Here is a 23,418-nt window from a genome sequence, read left to right on the forward strand (position 1 = left end):
AGAAAATAAGTGGACAAGATGGTATGGAAATTATGTACCTGGTCAAAAGCATTGGTGCAGTTCCTTTGGCTTTTCTTGCTTTGTGTCAATTGCTTGTGTCTTCATAGTTAACTAAAATTCTACTAGCTAGCAACTTAGACTTCATTTTTCTAGTCCCTGATCTTAAATTTAAATTATCAGTAGGTGTTGGGAAAAAATATAAATAAAAAATTGTCTCTGCTATTGAACAAGGTAACTAGCTTTGATTTCAAAAATTAGAAAAGATAATAAAGATGATGAAGTTTAGTATAAAAGGTGATAATAAAAAGAAGAAAATAGCATTTGATTTGATAAGTAGGTAGTATTTACATTAAGGAGTTGAATGAGTTAATAAGAAGTAGTAGCTAGTGATGGTAAGAGGGTTGAAGACGGTGAGAGCAGAGGGAACAAAAGTACTGTCGCTTGATGTTGAAGCACATGGGCAAGAAGCTAAAGCAGTGGTGTTGTTTGTATGTATTAAGGCTACATTAGTTTAGCTTGAATTTTTAATATAGCTGGTAAAAATAATATTTTATTTTAATCGAATTGAAACTGTTAAAACTATTTTTGCTTATTCAAGTTTCTATTATCATGTGTGTATTTGTTGTTAAAACTGTTAATCTTCTTCTCAATTCTCATTCATCACCACTGAAAGTTCAGATTTATACTCACATTTGCCATACCCAGAAAGCATTCGCTGTTTTTGATATAAAAAGTTTACTTTTTTGAGAACTGGGTAGATTTAGGTTTTGTTTTGTGTGTTACCCATAGTCAAAGATCTGAGCTTTTTGGGTTTGGTCTCTTTGTGTAAAAAGGGTGACTCATGTTAAGGGATTTCAGAGATCTGGGATTTGTGATTTTGACCTTGTGAATCTGAGTCCGTACAAATAGGTAAGAGTTAGAAAGACTATGTTCGAATACTTGTATTACTTAGAATGCTTATGCTTATGTAATAATATCTACTAACACAAGTTGGTTTATGATATAAGTGCTGAATATTCTGTTTCCTTTTTTAGCCTAATTGTGTTGTTGTAAGGCATTATGATGCTTGCTCACATTACTTTTTAGTTAAATGGTATCCATCAATTAAGATTCCAGGGTCTGATATATGCATGATGTTACTTATTAATTAACGAGAAAATTGAATGTTGATGCAATTTGTTTAATGTTTCTTTCTTATCCAAACTTTGTTTGTTTGTTTTGTTACATATATTGTAGGCATCAAGGCTTTTTCTAAGAAATGGGTTCTGATATGAAAGTTAAAATGTCCAAGAAAATTTCTATTTTTGTTTTTATTAGTTTAATTAGTTTTAATTTAGGTCTTTTGTGAAATTGTAGCAGTGTAGCACTAATGCTGTCTGTTCCTTTCTTCTAATTAGTTTTTATGTATAACTGAAATTGCTCTAAGTTATTCTTAGTAATTTATGAGTGTCAAAATAGGTAAAAGTTAATGTTGCATTCTTTTATAATTAAATTGAATAATTAGTACATAGTTCAACACAAAGTTATCATGATCAAATTATTATATTTTATTGAAATAATATTAAACAACAAGGACTGCTATATGGAATTTGGTTGTGTTAGTGTTAAATATTTGAAGTACAACTAAGGAGAAGAAAAATTAAAGTCTTCATGCAGACTTTCTTTTTCATTTTCTGTTGGGATAATTTAATTACTTTCATGCAATTGGGTTCTAAGTTCTTGTATCTTGATGGAGATAACTATGTAGGGAATGCTTTTTTCTTTTATCTTTTCTTTTTCGTTTCTTTTAGGATTAGTATTTGTTATTGATTATTTTGTTTTTTTACTCTCGAATGTTCTTTACATTCTCTTGAAATTTGTTTTGGCTTTGTTTTGTGTACATGATAATTTTTTCGTACTAGTAAAGACAACAGGAGTTGACTAGCTGTTGTGGCACCGTTTATAACAACTTCGAATGTTCTTTACTTTTTGATAAGAGACTTTATCTGATATTACATGTGATGGATAAATTACACCTTATTTTGATTAGTGTTGTAATGGATATCTAGTTTTTAATGAAACTTTTATGATTTAGATTTATTGAATTTCTCATTCTTAGATTTATTTTGTGATTATTATCATTTTGGGACGTGATTATGCTTTTAAAAAAAATAAATCTCATAAAATAAAATAGGCTATGGTCACCATTTAAAAATAGGATGACTATAGATAAGGCTATGGTCACGGTGAAAAATCGTGACCATAGATAAGGCTATGGTCACGGTTTTAAGGAGGGGTGACCATAGATAAGTTATGGCCACGGTGAAAACCGTGACGATAGATAAGGTTATGGTCACGGTTTTAAGGTTTAAAGAGGGGTGACCATAGAGGCTATAGTCTCGGTTTTAGGGAGGGGTGACCATAGAGGCTATGGTCACGGTCAAAATCGTGACCATGGATAAGGCTATGATCACGGTTTTAAATGGGGTGACCATAGAGGCTATGGTCACGGTTTTATAGATAAGGCTATAGTCACGATTTTTACGTGTGACCATAGATTAACATATGGTCACGGTGAAAAAACGTGGCCTAAAACATCAGATTTTGAAAATTAAAACCGTGACCATAGATTAAAAAACCGTGACCATAGACCTATGGCCACGAGGGAATAGGCCACGGTAAAAAATCGTGACCATAGGTCTAAAACCGTGACCATAGATCTATGATCATCCTTTTTACTAGCTACCATGACCATAGGCCTTTTTTTTTGTAGTGTTATTTCTATTATTGTATCTTTTATTCTATCAAAATATACTTTTTACTGTTAGTTAAAATGTGCAACATATGCTGTGCAACCATGTCACTAGCACATGATTTAGCAGTTGTAAAGGATAATCTTTTAAATCTGCTAAAAGAGATTTAGAGTATAGCTTTAAATGCAAATAAAGTTTATGATTAAAAATGATGAGTTTAGCTAATATATGCTCAAATGACACAAATAAAGATTATTATTAATAAAAAAATTTAATTCATTTCAATAGATGCACAATATTTACATTAAAAACTAAACTTTACACATTTTTTTATATGATAATTTATAAATTAATAACCTTAATCCATAATTAAATCCAAAAATCATAACATCATGTGAGAGATGGCCTCATATTTATATAAAAATGACAGATAATCATATATAGTTTGAACGTATATAATGAAATTAACCCTTTTTATTTTTTTATGGAATTATCTTAAAACAAACGATGTGAATTTACCAGTTGTATGAACAAAGACCAACCATATGTGGAACAAGCTAGAGAGATATAGATTTATATACAATAGCATATCAAAGGCAAAGAACTGGCACATGTGAATGCTAATAAAATTAGATGGATTAATGCTATATGAGCCATCTTTGTTAGGGGTGGCAAAACGGGTTGAACCCGTCGGGCCGATCCGCTAAACCCGCTAAAAAAGGCGGGTCAGACTAAGATTTGGAGCCCGTCAAATTAAAAAAATTCGTCGAATTCGTACCGCCAAATTAGCGAGTTTTAGTGGGGCGAGGCGGGCCGGTCCGCCGGACCGAAGATTTTTATTTTTCTTTTTTTTATTAAATAAAAGAGTGATTACTATTATAAAATTAATAATTATAGAATTTTCAAATACTTTTTTTTGTTTTTATTTTTATTCTTCTTTTAATTATTAACTTTATTTATTTTATTTTACAATTTCGTATATTTGCTCAAATTATGTGACTTATTTTTTAAAATAAAGATGATTCTATTGACAAATATTATTTTGAACAATTTTATTGAAGTTAAAACTTTAAAAAAATATAGTGAAAAAATTATATTATAATTTGACTATTTTTTAATTATTATTTTTTGGTTAATTTTAATGAATTTTATTTTTCAAAAAAAAAAAAGAGTCAAACGGGCTAGTTCGCCGACCCGCCAATCCGTCATAAAGCGGGACGGACTAGCAGTTTAAACCCATCTTAGTTGGCGGGGCTGACCAGTCCGCTCCGTTTATAGGATGAGCCTAGGCGGGACAGGGCGGGACGGATTGGCCCGCTTTGCCACCCCTAATCTTTGTCTATATTTCTCTTTTATATTTTTATCTTTAATATTGACATAATTATGGATAGAAATGAATTTAAGAAAAATAAATAATAAAAGCAGGGAAAATATAATTCCGGCATAGGAATCACAAAATGTTATCAATTAATCACAAACTAGCATATATCACATGACAGCATGGCACTGAAATGCATGTAAAAGGAAAAAATAAAAATGAAAAATATGGTAGTACTAAAACATGAAAATAATTCTTATTAAAATGCTTTCTTTTTTAAAAATTATTTATAGAGAAGACATATACAGCTGTGTGAGTATAAATATTTTTCCTTCTATTTTTCTGTGCACTCATTTATTTCCAAGAAATTTTTGCTTAGTTCCTATTATTTTATCTATTTTTTGGTCTACTTAGCCGCAGAGGTTGAAGCTTCAAATTGTCAATATGACCAGAAGTTTGCATTGCTCGCTATAGTCTTATTTATTTATTCATTATTTTTCAATTACAACTTGAGACGTGTCATTTAAGAAGATAATTCTATATGTGTGGATATATATCATACATAGTAATTTGGCTGTGTGTGCAATAAAAGTCACAAGTATTATTATATAAAAGACAAAACTAAAAGAATCTAATACATAGTGGAAAGATGGAGAATAATGTAGTATTTACCTCATGCATCTTCCTAATCAAACTTATCAAAATGGCATAAAATTTAATCGCTCTATGAATATAATCAATCATATATAGTTGATCGCAGAAATATGCAAAGATATAGACATCAATTAATGATGTTATTGAATGCTGAATGTCTTATGATATAAAGCTTTATACTCTTGAATATTAAATTTAAACTTCTACATTTTTGCTAAGGTTACATACAATGAGTTTACCCACTTGTTTCTAAGTTGAGTCCAATCCATTTGCTAGTCAAACTCAAATATCAATTCTTGATATCTGAGGTTTGATTTTTTTTCCAGATAAAATTATGAAGAACAAGAAAAATCAGTACAAATCCCATTACTCTCTCTTTCTTCATCCAACTCCAATAAAAATAACAAAAAATAAGCAACAACATAATCTAAAATCTAAACACCATAAGTCCAATCAAAATAATATTCAACATCAAAATCAAGAATAAAAACAAGAAAGAAAGAGTAATGGAGAACAACAATCCAATTAGCAATTCAGCCAGGTAAAAAATACAAAGATTTCTGTTTAGAATCTGGTGATCTTACTTATGGACATCATACAAGGTGTTTGGCTGCCTTTTAATTTGAATAAATAGATCTTTAGTTCGATAATTAATTCTTAATAATGCATTTCTTTGGGTTTTGCACTTATACGAACTAAAAGCTATAAGGATCTTTTATCAATCTTCAAGAATGTGGCCTAAGTTGCCTAATCTCTATACATAAATAAAGGGGAAGAATGACCTAAAGGTTTAAGAAAAAAGTAGACAAATCAGAGACAAAGTTCTAAGGAGAGATTAAAACTTTAAATTAAAATGCGTTATAGGAATAGAATGAAATGCCACTTGCAATATACTACTAACTACAGGTTTTAATTAGTTCTATTATCAGCAATGTTTATTGTGTTCACAAGTAATAAATTAAAAAAATCCCAAATATGAGTTCCACAACATGGTTCCTGTTCATCAAAGAATGTGATGAAAGTAAGTGGAGAAGAGATTAGAGATTTCGCACACCGTGGAAGTGGAAGCAGGAGTTTCACGGACTAAGGGTCTCTAGAGCCTGCATCAAATACAAACCATACGAGTTAGAGTTATTCACTATGTGTACATAACTGAAATTATGAATAAAAATTTTGGTAGTACTCTATGCCTCATATCTTATAGCAACAAAAGAATTTAAAAAATATGAACACCTTTACAAAAGTTACTTTAACCTATAAAATAATCTGTCACATGACATCAAATTGCATTAAAACATTCAATAACTATAAAAAAAGTAGAGAAAAAATACTAACAAAAAGTGCCAAAAGTTGTATCTTGGGACTTTTATTGTCCAATCACTTCTTAAGTAACTTTAATGCATCCTTTGCTTGTCTGCAAATTTAATAAGTTCAACAGAGAAGATCAAGAACAACATAATCAAGGAAAACCCACACAGTATGTAGAATAAATTATAAAGAATCAATCAACATACTTAAGATCTAAAACCAAAAGGTAAAAATTGAATATCAAGTTAACAAGAAAAAAAGGACACAATTTCACTTTTGCATAATTGACACCTAGCTCACTAAGTCACAGTGTATGAATTACCAACAGTTCTTTGGCAAACACTAGCAGAAGGTTAGGAACCTAGTGTAAAGTGATCATTAAAATTACATAAAATTACTCACAAACCAAAAGCATACATAATATCTAAATCACTAGTGTAGTAGTATTGATTTGAAGATAGAGACTTCACTTTAGCAATCCATTAACGAGAATATGAGAGACAAAAAGAAATTACAAAGCATACAATAAATCCAAATAAATGTACATTCAATTCCTAACTCTAAAAAGCCACAATTAACCCCAACTAATAGAAGATATAGACAAAACTGAATCAAAATTATCTGAAATCATAATCTGAACCACGAAGATATAGCCAAATTTTGAGAAAATAGGATTCAAAAATTGTAAGTGATCAATAGTGAAAACAAGAAAGAAAGAGCAATGGGGAAGAACGAAATAAAGGTTTAGGAAGAAAGTAAAAAGATCAGAGACAAAGGACTGAGGAGAGGTTAAACCTTTAAATTAAGATGCATTATAGGAATGGAATGGAATGGAATGCCACTTGCAATATACTGCTAACTATAGGTTTCAATTAGTTTTATTATCAGCAATGTTTATTGTGTTCATCACAAGTAATAATTGAAAAAAAATCCCAAATTTGAGTTCCACAACATGGTGTCTGTTCATCAAAGAATGTGATGAAAGTAAGCGGAGAAGAGATTAGAAATTTCGTGCACCGTAGAGGGGGAAGTAGGGGTTTCACGGACTATGGAGGAAAGGTGAGAGGTCAACGCCAGGGAAATAAGGATGGATTGCAGCCACACTACTCCACAACCACACAAACGCGAATGGTAGAACAGATCTTTGGGATTTCTTGCAGACCGTGGAGGATGGTGTGGAGGAGGCACGAAAGGTCGATGCCAGAGAGAGGATGATGGATGGGTAGCAGTGGTGCACGGTGGAGCAGCGACTTCAAAGTTTCACGTGCTTCCAATCTATTTTTGCCAGTTTCTGGAGCTGCAGCTGTGGGGGAAATTTTTGGTTATCAGATAAAATAAGATCGAATAAATGAGTTAATTAGGATAAAGATATTGATTACCAGCAGTTCTTCATGCAGTATCCGCTATTTAAGCAAAAGTCAGCAGAGTGACAATGGCTGGTATCTCTGTTAGTTGCAGCGGTTGGATTAACGGCCATCAATTTTTGGATGCTATCCTCTGCCTTTGCTGTAGTGTATAATACATGTATAATTAAATGTATCCATGAAAGCTTAGACTAGTAGTTATGTGAATGATGAACTTTTGACAAATAACTTATATGTATATATAAATTAGCCAAACTTGTCATTTTGAGTATTTTGAAAAGAGTAATACTATTATTAGTATGAAATTTTGATCTGTTACGAATTTTGACTATGATAGAATTGGGTGTCGACTGCCTCATATGAATTGAGTCGAAAAGGATTTGGGTCGAAATCGGTTGATCACACATGGTCTAAATTTCGACGAAGTGAGAACTCGACAATAAAAAAATAGAATATTGATTATGAGATAAGTCAAGTCGAAAAGGACCTAGGTCAAAATTTTATAATTAGCGTGGTTTAATTTGACAAAATATGGGTCTTTGAGACCAAGATAATCGCAAAGACGTGGGATGTTCACCGTGGAGAACAAAGTCCTCTGCAGTCAAGGCAGGGTCATGGGTTGTGAGAACCTGAAAAAAAGGAGAAAGTTAGATCGTGAAAAGAAAGAAACATTCTACTAGTCTATCCTTGTGGTCTATAAATAAGAGAAGTTTAGAAGAAATCAGGGACTTCAATCTGAACACTTCACCATCACACAAAACTTTGCAAATTTTCAATCACGCTGACGCAACAAAAGACAATGGAGTGTAACTGTGTAAGTGCATTGAGTGTCTAGAATCCACTACTTCTAATTTATTTCCTTTATTTTCCTTTTAATTTATTATTTTATTTTTCTGTGAGCATTTTTTTCTTTTTTTCAAGTATTTTGTTTTCTTTCAATTTCAATTTTACTCTCTTATTTATTTAAAGCTTTTATTTGTTACTTATTTTCTTTTATTACAATTTTTATATTATTTGCCACAGTTTAATATCATTGAGCATTTTATATATTTTTTGACACAAACACTAAGTAAATCCCAGGTCGAGTCCATTCTTTTTCTGAGGAATTGTATCTACTCTCCAAACTAAGATCTTAATACAAGTTTAATTCGATACCTTGTCGAGATTACCAAAAATCAAATGAAATAACTACCATATACTTTTTTTCATAAGAACTTCATATTTTAACATTTATATTAGTAATAAACTAATAATAAGCTATATAGTTATATATCTAAGTTCTAATAAGCTACACTTTGAACAGAAAAAGCTAAATAATTATAAGTAGATTAATTAAAGCTACAATTTATCAGCAACATACAACATTCTAGAAAAATTGCCACTTCTATTTCATTTCATTTATGCAAACATAAACATGCATGAAATAGTTAACGTTGAGACTATTTCTTGTGAATGCATCACATTAAATTAAATGAAACACAAGTTCCCAATTTTTAAGAAAACAAATGATTTAGCTTCATCTAACACATTATTACATTAAAAATTACAGAAATCATGGCACAACAAACATATATGATTAAGCATTATTTTTTGTTTGAGACTAGTTAAACATCTCTCAATCTTAAACATTACAATATTACAAACTCACTTATAATACACACACACATACATATATAACATTTTTAAAATTTCTATCCACTATTTGGTCTCAGTAATTTCGAATCTAGATATGATTACTCACGAGGCAAATGAATTGCCATGACGCAGGGTCTAGACCACATATGATTAAGCATTATTAATTCTATTTTGTCATGATAGACATGCCAGCAGCACCCAGAAAGACAGCAACGTAAGACTTGAATTGGAGCTTAATGTTGTTCTGTAATCTTGGACTCATGAAATCAGTAGAGAGAAGGTCAACCAATGCCATATAGATTAAAAGCCCAGCTGATGAAGCATTAAGCATACCAACTGTGATTAGGGCACTTGGGCTGTTCTCTTTGTAGATTTTGGACAATCCAATTCCTAATGCGATTCCAAATGGAGTTGTAATTGAGAACAACAACACTAACACCATCCTCTTTAACAACTTGTATTGGGCCTGAAGAATGCAACTGCCAAGACCCATGCCTTCAAACATTTGATGGAAGCAAAGGGCCACTATAAGGCCTTTTATGGAGCATGTGTTATTTGAAGCACCCATGGACAGGCCTATCGGGCTATCACTACTGAATGAACAATAATTCCAAGTTCTAGCACCTGCACCCCGATGCGCTCAAACAAACATTTTTTTATTTTTTATGGTTACTAAATCACAAAAACAATAGTCAATAAAATAATAAGGCAGCGGAGGCCTTGTGATGCGTGAGCATCTTTTCTATCTTTTTCTAGTGAATTTGCATTCAATTTGTTGAGTTTAATCAAGAATTAATTATCTTTTAGCCACTATGGATACTACTTTAAGTCGTGTGCAATTCTATTTATTTTAGGTAGCATTCGGCTGGATTTGATGGAGTTTTCGCAGAAAAAGAGAAGAAGGCGAATGATGCTGTTAACCCTGACCTCTCTGCACTCAAACCTGAATAACGTGAGCTACAGAAATTTAATGGACGTGCTTTCAGTGGCATTGGAAAGCTAACTTTCAGAGCTTTCCAACAATATGTAATAGTCCATACTTCTTTTCCAAGGAACGCTGCCAAGACTGTGCCTATCTTGAGATTTCTCAAGTTAGGCGCAAGACATTAACAATAACATACAACAATTGCCTTCAATCCAAGTAAGGCGCAATAAATCTTCAAGTTAGGCGCAGCACATGAGAGCAACACACTCTTTCTCACTGCATCCCTCAAGTAAGGCGTGGCTTGTTGCCAAGTTAGGCGTGGTCCTTAGTAAAGTTTAGTGGTCCTCGCATTTACAAGGCTCGCGCGGATTGTTTGATTAGTTCTGATTAAACTTTAATTTTTATTTTAAAATAGGAAAAGATATTATTTAGTTTTAGAAATTATAATTTAGATTAATTAGGATTAGATATAAAAGGGAAAAATAATCAGCCCTTCGGATTCTCTTCTTCTCTTCTACCTCATTCGGCAATTTACAGTTTTACAGAATCCTAGATATCTCTGAATCCTTAACTGTTTCTCCATATATTATTCATAACTTATTTACTGCTTGCTTTCTGATATTCTGAATTTACTGTTTGATGCAATTGAGACCCAAACACTATTTTCTGTTTGTCTGACTAAGCCAATCACTCAATCATTGTTGCTTGATCCATCAATCCTCGTGGGATCGACCCTCACTCACCTGAGGTATTACTTGGTACGACCCGGTGTGCTTGCCGGTTAGTTTGTGGACTTTAAATTCCGCACCAAGTTTTTGGCGCCGTTGTTGGGGATTGATTGTTATTGGCAACTACTCGTTGTTTGATTGCTTAGATTAGATATTTTTTTAATTTGCTTAATGTTAGTATTATTAATTTTTATTTTTCAATTTTTTTCTTTATTATTTTTTGCTTTGCTTTTCGTTTCCCATCTTCCTGTCCCTTTCTTTAATTTTACTTCCTTTAACTTTTGAATTTTCTTCAAAACCTTCGTCTGTTTTTTTATTTATTTTTCTTTTTCTTTTTATTTTCTTTTATTTTCATTCTGTTTCTTTCCATTAATTTTTATTTTTCTATATTTTATTAGTTTTATTTTATTTCTGTCTTTAAATTCCAAAACATAAAAAAAATTTGCATCATATATTTATTTTTCTTTAATTTTTGAAATTAAGTTTGGTGTTACCTAGTTAATTTTATTTCAATTTTCTTGTTTAATTTACTCATTAATTTTTCGAAATTTTCAGCCTAAGTTCAGTCATCCTGTTCGATTTTTTTCTGTTTTAATTAGTAAGTATTTTATTTTATTTCTTTACACAGGTTACCTCACTGGGAATTCTCTACACTCTGACGTAGATAATTCCATTTTTTCTTGTCTTTTGTCTGTTTATGAGCAGGAATAGGGACAAGGAACCTCTGTTAGACTTTGATCCTGAACCTGAAAGGACTTTAAGGTGGCATTTGCAATAAGCAAGATTTTACAAGGCTGCAAAGTCCACTATGGATCATAATAATGCTGCTAATACCAAAGTGACAAATCCGAATGGGAATGAGCAACCTAGAGGAGTGCTTGGTTCTTACACTGCTCCTAATATAGATCTTTATGGCAAAAGTATTGTGGTACCTCCTATAGCTGAAAACAACTTTGAACTGAAGCCACAACTAGTTACTCTTGTACAACAGAATTGTCAATATCATGGACTCCCTCAGGAAGATCCAAATCAGTTTATTTCTGATTTTCTGCAGATTTGTGACACTGTGAAGACTAATGGAGTGAATCCTGAGGTATACAAATTCATGCTCTTCCCATTTGCTATGAGGGATAGAGCAAAGCTGTGGTTAGATTCTCAACCCAAGGAGAGTCTAGATACTTAGAAAAATTTTGTCATTGGATTTCTGACTAAATTTTTTCCACCTCAAAAGCTGACTAAGCTAAGAGTGGAGGTTCAGACTTTCAGACAGAAAGAGGGTGAGACCCTTTATGAAGCTTGGGAGAGATTCAAGCTACTGACTAGGCAATGCCCTCCGGACATGTTCTCTAGATGGACTCAGCTGGATATCTTTTATAAGAGTTTATGTAAAATGTCCAAGATACACTTGGATAATTCTGCAGGTGGTTCTTTGCATAAGAAGAAGACACCAGGGGAGACTATTGAGCTTATTGAGTTGGTTGCTAACAACCAATACTTATATTCCTCCAACAAGAATCCTTTGCACTCTGAGACCTCTCAGAAGAGAGGCGTGTTGGAAGTGGAAGTTGTTAATGCTCTTCTTGCTCAGAACAAGCTTATGTCTCAGCAAATGAATCTACTTACTCAACAGTTGAGTGAAATGCAAGGTTCAGCTGTCAACACTCAGAACGCACCTCAAGAGGTCCCTTATGACATGACAGGTAATTTTGTGCAAAATGATAATTGTGATTATGCTCAATCCTCTTATGAACAGGTCAATTACATAGGGAGTGGTCCTAGAAATCCCAATAATGATCCCTATTCTAAGATCTACAATCAGGGGTGGAGAAATCACCCAAATTTTGGGTGGAGAGAGCAACCTTAGAGGCCACAAAATTTTAATAATAATTCTCAGGGTGGTTTTCAACAGAATAATTTTAATAACCACCAGTTTCAGTCATCTCAGTGATAAACCACTATTTTATGGTTTATCTTGTACTCAATTGAGTGGTTTTTATCAACTCTTTACCCACTTATTCATACTATTTGCATGGTTTTACATTTGCCTTCCTAATTATGTGCTTTGATTGAAAACATGCTTCTTTGATCTTGTAATTGCTAATATTAATCCTCTCTTATTACCATTAGATGCCTTGATATGTGTGTTAAGTGATTTCAGAGATTACAGGGCAGAAATGGCTCAGAGGATGGAAAGGAAGCATGCAAAATTGGAAGGAATACAAGAAGTTGGAGAAATTGCTAAGCTGTCCAGCCTGACCTCTTTGCACTCAAACGGCTATAACTTTAGCTACAGAGGTCCAAATGACGCGGTTCTAGTTGCGTTGGAAAGCTAACGTCCGGGGCTTCGATTTGATATATAATATGTCATAGTTTCCCTGACGCTAGGCGACGCGACCGTGTGCTCCATGCGGCCGCGTCGCAGTGACGAAAATCAGCATGTTTGAATTCGCAACCAGCGAATTCTGGGCTGTTTCTGACCCAATTTGCGGCCCAGAAAACATAGATTAGAGGCTATAAAGTGGGGGAATGCATCCATTCATGATTAGGCTTTCACATTCACAATTTTAGGAGTAGATGTAGTCTTTAGAGAGAGAGGTTCTCTCCTCTCTCTTAGGATTAGGATTTAGGACTTCTCTTAGTTTTAGGAGTGACTCTCAATCCCAGGTTCAATGTTCTAATTATTTATTTTCCCAATTTAATTTATGAATGTCTATGTCAGATTTAAGTTCTTTTGTTAATGCAATTCGAGGTATTTTCAGATTTAATTGTGCTCTCTTTTATTTATGTCACCATTGCTTCCAATCTGAAGACATTTTTTATTCCAGCAATTTTACTTTTTCCCCTTTTGGTCTTGGTTAAGAAATCAGTAACTCAGGAGTTATCTTATCTCAACATAATTGATAACTGTTATCTTTGCTAATTGAACTGAACTTCAATAATCCCAACCTTTTCTTAGGAAATAAATAGGATTCGAAGATCAAACTAATTAGTCTCTTGACTTTCCTTTGCTTTAGTAAAGGTCAACTAAGTGGAATTAAGATTCAACTTTCATTATTATTGATAAGGATAACTAAGTCTGAACTTCCAATTTCTCATACCTTGCCAAAAGTTTATTTTACAGTTATTTATTTATTTTATTTGTCATTTAAATATATCTGTGCCCATTGTCCAAACTCCAAAACCCCTAATTTACAAAACTCATAACCAATAATAAGAACATACCTCCCTACAGTTCCTTGAGAAGACGACCCGAGGTTTAAATACTCGGTTATCAATTTTAAAGGGGTTTGTTACTTGTGACAACCAAAACGTTTGTACGAAGGGATTTCTGTCGGTTTAGAGACTATATCTACAACGCGACTGTTTTTATGAAATTCTTTACTGGCAAAAATCCTAACGTCAAAATGGCGCCGTTGCCGGGGAATTGCAAACGTGTGCCTTATTATTGGTTATTGTAAATATTTTTTTAAAATATATTTTTTTATCTTATCTTATCTTATTTTTCAAAAATTCAATTTTTTTTTTAAAAAAATCATCTCTTTTTCAAAATATTTTCTTTTTGTTAGTTTTTATTTTTATTTTCTCCTACTACTATGAATTCTCACCCCTCTGGCTTCAAGTTTGATTCCAATGTTGTTGTTAGGAATGGAAACTATTATGAGAACATGCATCAAGGTTGGAACAATCAAAGATGGGAGGAGCCACAAGGATTTGATCAACCCTCATGGCAACAACCACCTCCAATGGACTATCAACAACCATTCCGTGATGCATATCAAGGAAATGGCTATGGTGAGCGCTCTTTTGATTATCAACAACCACCACCATACGCCTATGAACCCCCTCCTTAATATAACTTTGGACCACCAAACTCACAAGCCCCTTTCCACCATTCACCTCTATATGACCCTAACCCACATCCACCACACCAACCACCTTATGAGCCATATGAACCATATATAGAACCACCCCAATTCCAACCCAATTACTCACAAGAACCACCACTTCAATATTCACCATCTCCATATCATTATCAAGATGAACTACCTTCCTATTATGAACCCTCTCTCCCAACCAATAAATCCTCATATCCACCCCAACCTCCAATGGATGACAGACTTCGTGTTATTCTTCAAAGGCAAGAAAAGATGAATGAGAGTGTGCAAAATTTTACGGCCGCCTTCGGCGAGTTAGTGAATAAAATAGCTTCCCAATATCTGAACACTCAAGGAACTCCCATGGCTACATGTGGAGAATCAAAAGAAGAGCAAAGCATGAAGGAGACACTAGAAACTTCGGTGGACAATGAGGAACATGGCTTTGTATTGGAACAAGTGGAGGAAGCCATAATAGTTACGGAGGAAGAAGTGGTTGAAGACTTAGGAGATGCTGAACCTCCATGGGAAAGTCAAGACATAGAACCTCCTTCCAAGACGGTTGCATTTGATGTTAAGGAGGGTGTACAACCTCCAGGACATATCATAGTTGAAGACTTGGAAGAGGTTGGTTAAGAGATGGAGAGTAAAGAAGAAAAAGCACAGCCTCCCATGCCCTTGGTAAGTAATGAAGAAGAGATTGAATTGGAAGAAAGCTACCAAGAGGAAGATGTTGAAATTGAAGAAGCTTGCAAAGAGGTGGTAATTATCAGAGAAGAGCACAAGGGAGTGGAGCTTGCAATTTCATTAAAAATACCTCCCTCTAAGTTGCCATCATCCTTCACAACATTCAAGTGGGTAAAATTCATATCCCTTAGCTTTCTAATTCCACTTGAATATGGGCTACTGGAGACGGATGGTCAACTTAGAACTCTTTGTGGCATTAAGAGTAAAAGGAAGATGGTCAGTGGTAAGAACTGTCCTGCAAATTTCATTATGGTTGAAAGCTCAAAGTTTAAACGCAAAGGTTGGTGTAAAGCTCAATTGAATGGGTCTAGGAAGTTGTTTGGTCGCTTCACTGAGAATTCTAAAGCTGAACCACCCAGATGGAATCATGATAATCAACTTGAAGACGGGTGCAAAAGCAAGATTTGGGACCCCAGAATTCATTCCAACAATCAACACTCTTGGGGCCTTGTAACTTGCTTTCACTTACTTGAAGGCTTTCTGCGCCTAGTTTGGGATCTCGGAGGATATTGGAATCACAAACATTGGTGGAGATTCCTAGATGAGTACAAGCATAAGCCACCATAACAGGGAGCTCACCAAATGTCCAACTTAAGGACTCTAACTAAAAGTGCTAGGTGGGAGACAACCCACCATGGTATGATCGTTCCTTTTTCAATTTTATTTCATTTTGTTTGTTTTTATTTTATTTTATTTTATTTTCATTGAACCTGGAATTATTTCTTGCATCTACATTAGCATTGCATTCTGCACTTTTCATGCAAAAAAAAAGCACGCACGCGACGCGGCAGCGTCGCTGACGCGTCCGCGTCACCAGTGCAATGGGAAGAAAAGAAAATGAATAGAAAGTTACGCAGGAGCAGGGCTGGAGGCGTGCCAATGGCACAAATCACCCCACGCGACCACGTCGCTGACGCGACCGCGTCATGTAGGAATAATGGCCTCCCACGCGACCGCGTGCCCCACGCGGCCGCGTGACCAGGATTTCGACGTAATAATGGTGCACAGCCGAAAGTTGTGCTAGAGTGGTGTTGGACTGCCGCTGGACGCGCAGTCCATCTCACGCGACCGCGTGCCCCACGCGGCCGCGCCACATCCTACTAAGTGACCACTCGCGCGATCACATGCCCCATGCGATCGCATCACCCAGATTTTTGGCAAAAGAGTTTCGAACAGAGAGTTGTGCGACCGCGAGGCTGCACTCGCGCCAATCGCACAAAACAGGCCACGCGATCGCGTGACCCACGCGCCCGCGCCGCCTGACCTTATTGCGCACCACGTGACCGCGTCGTCAGCATCACACAACCTATCCAGATTTGTGCCAATTTTCTTATCTTTTCTTCTCTAATCCTAATTTCTTTTATCTTTTCTTCTTTCTTCTTTCTTTCTTACTTTATTTCTTTCCCTTCTCATTCTTCTTATCTTTTATTTTATTTTATTTATTTGCATACTTTCATTCATTGCATATTTTTATTTTTCTAAATTTATTATTTTACCATTGGTGTTAAAATGTTCTTATTCAACTGTTACATCTTTTCTGGTATTTTCTTGGTGCTTAATGACTTGTTTAATTCTGATTGAGTAATATTATTTAAATCAATGCCAATCTTTTATATCTGTATTACTTTTGCATTGACATGAATTTATATTATCTCTCTTTCCCCACTCTCTTCCCCATTGTTGTACATTTTGTACCACTGGCATGCTATGGCTTCTATTGTTTTCTCACTTGCATGTTGTAGCTACCATGTAATTGAGACCCTTATTATTTGGCATTAACCCACCCATACTGTATTCATTTTCCTATCTTTATTTCTGGGTTACTCTTCTTCCCTTTTTCTTTCAGGATGGCCACCCGGAAGAGAACCGGAAGATGTTTACATGGGGAGACAGGCAAGTCAATCTGCACAATCTATAGAGAAAAGCATCAGTTGAAGCCACTCGTCCACTTGCACATCTTAGCATGCACCGAGGACGGTGCCATCTTTAAGTGTGGGGAGGTCGATACCGATCTCCATGGGTTAGTATCTTTCTGTTTCAACACTAATGTTTAAATTTTCTTTGTTAAATTAGTTATTGCATTTGCATATTTGTTTGATTTTATGCATTTAGTTACTACTTGGTTAAAGTAATAAAATCCTTTTAAGACCCTATCTTTGAAAAATTTCACTAATTTAAATTGAAAAATTTTTTATGTTAAAACTTGTTTGAAGTTGTATTTGGAACATGGTTTTTGAGCCAAAGAACACACAACCTGTGAGATTTTGAGCTTATTTATATGGTTACATTATTTAACCATAAATATTTTATTCTTGTGTGTTTTCTTCTTTATAATTACAATCTTTGCTTTGTTCCATTCTATATGTCCATTATTTAGTATATTTACATGCTTGCACATGATTGAGGCCATTGCTTGATTTCAGCTCACTTATCCCAAATAAGCCTACCCTTTAAATCACCCTTGTCAGCCACTTTGAGCATTTTAATCCCCATTTGTTCTATATTTTACCATATCACTAGCCTTAAAGTAGAAAAACAATTAAATATCCCAATTGAATCTTTGGTTAGCTTAAGATAGGGATTGTGTAACAATTAAGTGTAGGGAAACTGTGGGAACATGGGTTTATAAGGGAATGTATCATGTTTCTAATTTATTTGAATATTGGGAATTTGGGAACCTACTCATGAAAAACCAAAATAGAAAAATAATAGAAAATCCATGTGCATTGATAAGTTATGTTTATTCCTCTATAAAAAAGGAAAAGAGAAAAAGAAAAAAAAAATAATATAAATAAATAAATAAAGGGGACAAAATTACCCCAATGCTAAGTTAATAAAAATATCAATGCACATGTGACAAAAGTAAAGAAATATAAAAAATTTGGTACATGAGTATGGGAATTATACAAAAGTGGGAATTATGGGTAGCTAGGCATGATTCTAGAGTTATATAGAGTGTATGTGTGTTAGGTAAGAGCTTGGTTAGTCAAAGATTCAATTATAGCTCGCTTAGCCATATATACCCTCACCCTTACCTTAGCCCCATTACAACCTTGAAAAGACCTCATGATGTTTGCATTGGTACATTAAATATTTGTTGATTGGTTAGATGAAGAACAATGTTTAGAAAGCATGATTAGAGAAGAATAGAGTGGTTAACCCTAGACACTTGAGAGATTAGAGTGATATACACTACTAGTAAGGGTTCAATGCTTGATTCTATGTTCCCTGCTTTCATGAGCTATCTTCTTACAAGTTTACTTGTCTTTATTTTATATGATTTGAATTAGTGGAATTTGAATTATTTTTGTCTTGGAGAACTTATTTACTTTTAACCAAGTAGGTAGAAACATTTTTGCATGTAGTTGCATTCATATAAGATAGGTTGCATTTCATACATTCTACCATTCCTCTTCATCTTTATAGCTTCTCTTGAGCTTAGCATGAGGACATGCTAGTGTTTAAGTGTGGGGAGGTTGATAAACCACTATTTTATGATTTATCTTGTACTCAATTGAGTGGTTTTTATCAACTCTTTACCCACTTATTCATACTATTTGCATGGTTTTACATTTGCCTTCCTAATTATGTGCTTTGATTGAAAACATGCTTCTTTGATCTTGTAATTGCTAATATTAATCCTCTCTTATTACCATTAGATGCCTTGATATGTGTGTTAAGTGATTTCAGAGATTACAGGGCAGGAATGGCTCAGAGGATGGAAAGGAAGCATGCAAAATTGGAAGGAATACAAGAAGTTGGAGAAATTGCTAAGCTGTCCAGCCTGACCTCTTTGCACTCAAACGGCTATAACTTTAGCTACAGAGGTCCAAATGACGCGGTTCTAGTTGCGTTGGAAAGCTAACGTCCGGGGCTTCGATTTGATATATAATATGTCATAGTTGCCTTGACGCTAGGTGACGCGACCGCGTGCTCCATGCGGCCGTGTCGCAGTGACAAAAATCAGCGTGTTTGAATTCGCAACCAGCGAATTCTGTGCTGTTTCTGACCCAGTTTGCGGCCCAGAAAATGCAGATTAGAGGCTATAAAGTGGAGGAATGTATCCATTCATGATCAGGCTTTCACATTCACAATTTTAGGAGTAGATGTAGTCTTTAGAGAGAGAGGTTCTCTCCTCTCTCTTAGGATTAGGATTTAGGACTTCTCTTAGTTTTAGGAGTGACTCTCAATCCCAGGTTCAATGTTCTAATTATTTATTTTCTCAATTTAATTTATGAATGTCTATGTCAGATTTAAGTTCTTTTGTTAATGCAATTCGAGGTATTTTCAGATTTAATTTTGCTCTCTTTTATTTATGTCACCATTGCTTCCAATCTGAAGACATTTTTTATTCCAGCAAATTTACTTTTTCCCCTTTTGGTCTTGGTTAAGAAATCAGTAACTCAGAAGTTATCTTATCTCAACATAATTGATAACTGTTATCTTTGCTAATTGAACTGAACTTCAATAATCCCAACCTTTTCTTAGGAAATAAATAGGATTCGAAGATCAAACTAATTAGTCCCTTGACTTTCCTTTGCTTTAGTAAAGGTCAACTAAGTGGAATTAAGATTCAACTTTCATTATTATTGATAAGGATAACTAAGTCTGAACTTCCAATTTCTTATACCTTGCCAAAAGTTTATTTTACAGTTATTTATTTATTTTTTTTGTCATTTAAATATATCTGTGCCCATTGCCCAAACTCCAAAACCCCCAATTTACAAAACTCATAACCAATAATAAGAACATACCTCCCTGCAATTTCTTGAGAAGACGACCCGAGGTTTAAATACTCGGTTATCAATTTTAAAGGGATTTGTTACTTGTGACAACCAAAACGTTTGTACGAAGGGATTTCTGTCGGTTTAGATACTATATCTACAACGCGACTGTTTTTATGAAATTCTTTACTGGCAAAAATCCTAACGTCACTCAGCAAGTAACTTCTCAGCCCCAGCAGAACAATGATTTGGAAGTAATATTGGCAAGTTTTAGACAGGAAACCAAAGTATCAATCAAGAACTTGAAGATTCAGATGGGTCAATTAGCCACAAAAGTTAATGAAATTGATCAGAGGACCACTAATAGCCTTCTTGGTAACAAAATTCCAAATCCAAAAGAGGAATGCAAGGCTATCACTTTGATAAGTGGACAAGTGGCAAGTACGGAAGCACAAGTTAATGAGGAGCCGGTTGAAAATGAAGCTCCAGAGGAGAAGAAGGAAGAAGTAGAGCACGTCCCTCCAAAGCGTGCGGACAACCCATTCCCAGACTCTCTTGACACTTATCCTACATTGCCAAAGGCTCCTGAGTACAAGCCTAAAATGTCATATCCTCTGAGACTTCAAAAGGAGACCAAGGACAAGCAGTTTTCAAAGTTCTTGGAAGTCTTCAGAAAGTTGCAAATCAATATTCATTTTGCTGAGGTTTTGGAGCAGATGCCTCTCTATGTCAAGTTCATAAAAGAGCTGTTGTCAAAGAAGAAACCTTTAAAGGGAGATGAGACAGTGGTCCTGACTAAGGAATGTAGTGCCATTATTTAGAATCACTTGCCAAGGAAGATGCCAGATCTAGGGAGCTTTCAAATTCCATGCACCATTGGGGGCACAACCTTTGAGAAAGCATTATGTGATATGGGAGCAAGCATAAATCTAATGCCCTTATCGGTGATAAAGAAGCTGCAAATCTAAGAGGCACAACCCACAAGGATAGCATTACAAATGGCAGACAAATCTCTAAAGCCTGCATATGGATTAGTGGAGAATATCTTAGTCAAAGTGGGTAAGTTCTTCCTCCCAGCAGATTTTATGATTCTTCATACGGGGGAGGATGAGAATGCCTCTATAATTCTAGGAAGGCTATTCCTAGCTATAGGAAGAGCTCTAATTGATGTAGAAGTGGGTGAATTAGTGCTTAGAGTGCATAATGAGAAACTGGTCTTTCATGTGTTCAAAGATATGCATTCAGCAGGCGACGAGAAGAAGTGCATGCAGACTGAGCTTATTACTCCAAACCTTCAAGAACTCCCTGATGATGCACAGCAGAATCTGCAGCACAAACCTCCTTTAGTGACAATCAATAAAATTCCCCCTGACATCAAACCTAAGTTTGGTGTCGGGAATGCATCATCCACCAAGGAGGAGGGTCCTAAAAATAAAGTATCCAGAGGATGGAGAAACAAAAAGATCCCTACTGAAGGTTTCTCCCCAGGAATGAAGGTGGTATTGAATAGCAATCCAGTGTTGACTTATACAGTAAACAGAATCCTCTCTCTGGAGCATATTGAGCTGATTTATGGAGACACAGGAAAGAAGTTCAAAGTGAGGGGTGAAGAGCTGAGCCCCTATGATCCTCCTCCTTAGAGGAGCTGACTGTCAAGCTAGTGACGGTAAAGAAACGCTTGTCGGGAGGCAACCCGATGTTTTCATATCCTTTAGTTTGATTTCTGTTGGTTTAATTTTGTTATTTATTTAGTTTTACTTGAGCTTTTACTATTTTTCCTTTGTTTTATGTGTGTTTGGATCATGCAGAGTCATTGATACAGAAACAGGTTCCTGAATACAGAGTTTCAGACACCCGGGAGGATATTGATTCAAATTTAGGTGACGCCTAACTTGAAAATCTCAAGTCAGGTGCCACATGCTACGTACAAGGAGGCATCACTCTCGGGGTTCAAGTTAGGCGCCACAAGACGCGTACAAGGAGGATTTTTCTCTGCCTAGTCCACGCCTAACTTGAGCATTTTCAAGTTTGGCGCAAGCTATGAAGACTCAAAGCAAGTTAGACGCCACAAAGGATCAAGTAAGGCGCCAGGGTCGTTAATACACTCGGGATGGTTCAAGTTAGGCGCAATATCCCTTCCCTCATTGAAGTTGGACGCAAGGCTTAGCAATTCTTCAAGTTAGGCGCACATCAATTCAAGTTAGGCGCAGCCTAACGCCCTACCCCCTTCACCAATGCAATCAACATTAACACCCATTCCAATACCTTAACCAAATCACCAAATTTTGCACCAAATCCTTCTCAATCAATTCTAAGATTTGATTCCCATCACCACTTCCTGATTCCACTTTCTTTTATTCAATTCATAAAATCCCCTTTGGCCAAATATTAAATCTATATATATATATATGATCATACCCCCTTATATTTATATATACGTACCCCCTATATATATATATCAATAAATAAACAAAAAATAATAATAAAAATAAATAAATAAATAATTATATATAACAAAAATATACAAAAAATAAAATAAAATAAAGTAAAATAAAAAAAACCTCTATATATTTCAATTATTTTAATATTTCTTGTCCTTTTATTATTTTATTCTTCTTTTGCAATAATATTTGTTGTTACTTGATGAGCGGATAATTTATACGCTTTTTGGCATTGTTTTTAGTATGTTTTTAGTAAATTTTAGTTAGTTTTTATTATGTTTTTATTAGTTTTTAAATAAAAATCACTCTTCTGGACTTTACTATGAGTTTGTGTATTTTTTTGTGATTTCAGATATTTTCTGGCTGCAATTGAGGGACCTGAGCAAAAATCTGATTCAGAGGCTGAAAAAGGACTGCAGATGTTGTTGGATTCTGACCTCCCTGCACTCAAAGTGGATTTTCCGGAGCTACAGAAGCCCAATTGGTGCGCTCTTAATTGCGTTGGAAAGTAGACATCCTAGTCTTTTCAGCAATATATAATAGTCCATACTTTGCCCGAGATTTGATGGCCCAAACAGGCATTCCAAGTCAGCTCAAGAATTCTGGCGTTTAACTCCCAAACTGGCACAAAAGCTGGAGTTAAACGCCCAAACTGGCACAAAAACTGGCGTTTAACTCCAAGAAAAGTCTCTACACAAAAATGTTTCAATGCTCAGCCCAAGCACACACCAAGTGGGTCCGGAAGAAGATTTCTGCATTAATTACTGATTTCTATAAACCCTAGGCTACTAGTTCTCTATAAATAGGACCTTTTGCTATTGTATTTGACACACATCTTTGGGACGTTTAGTCCCTAGACCGTGGGGGCTGGCCATTCGGCCATGCTTACACTATTTATTCTTATGTATTTTCAACGGTGGAGTTTCTACATACCATAGATTAAGGTGTGGAGCTCTGCTGTTCTTCA

The 23,418-nt window shown here is 34.9% G+C and overlaps 1 protein-coding gene and 1 non-coding gene across 2 annotated transcripts; both read right to left on the minus strand.

The window, feature by feature from the left end:
* Window positions 1–9,177: 9,177 nt before the first annotated feature.
* Window positions 9,178–9,579, minus strand: LOC107636387 (putative zinc transporter 10). Its single transcript, XM_016339904.1, has one exon. The coding sequence runs from the start codon at window positions 9,577–9,579 to the stop codon at window positions 9,178–9,180; it is 402 nt and encodes a 133-aa protein (XP_016195390.1).
* Window positions 9,580–11,901: 2,322 nt separating this feature from the next.
* Window positions 11,902–12,008, minus strand: LOC148567138 (small nucleolar RNA R71). The gene has a single exon (XR_015881663.1). It is a non-coding gene; the product is annotated as a small nucleolar RNA R71 (small nucleolar RNA).
* Window positions 12,009–23,418: the final 11,410 nt, after the last annotated feature.

The sequence above is a fragment of the Arachis ipaensis genome, chromosome B4 (assembly GCF_059453495.1).
Source record: "Arachis ipaensis isolate K30076 ecotype BB chromosome B4, ASM5945349v1, whole genome shotgun sequence".
Lineage (NCBI taxonomy): Eukaryota > Viridiplantae > Streptophyta > Magnoliopsida > Fabales > Fabaceae > Arachis > Arachis ipaensis.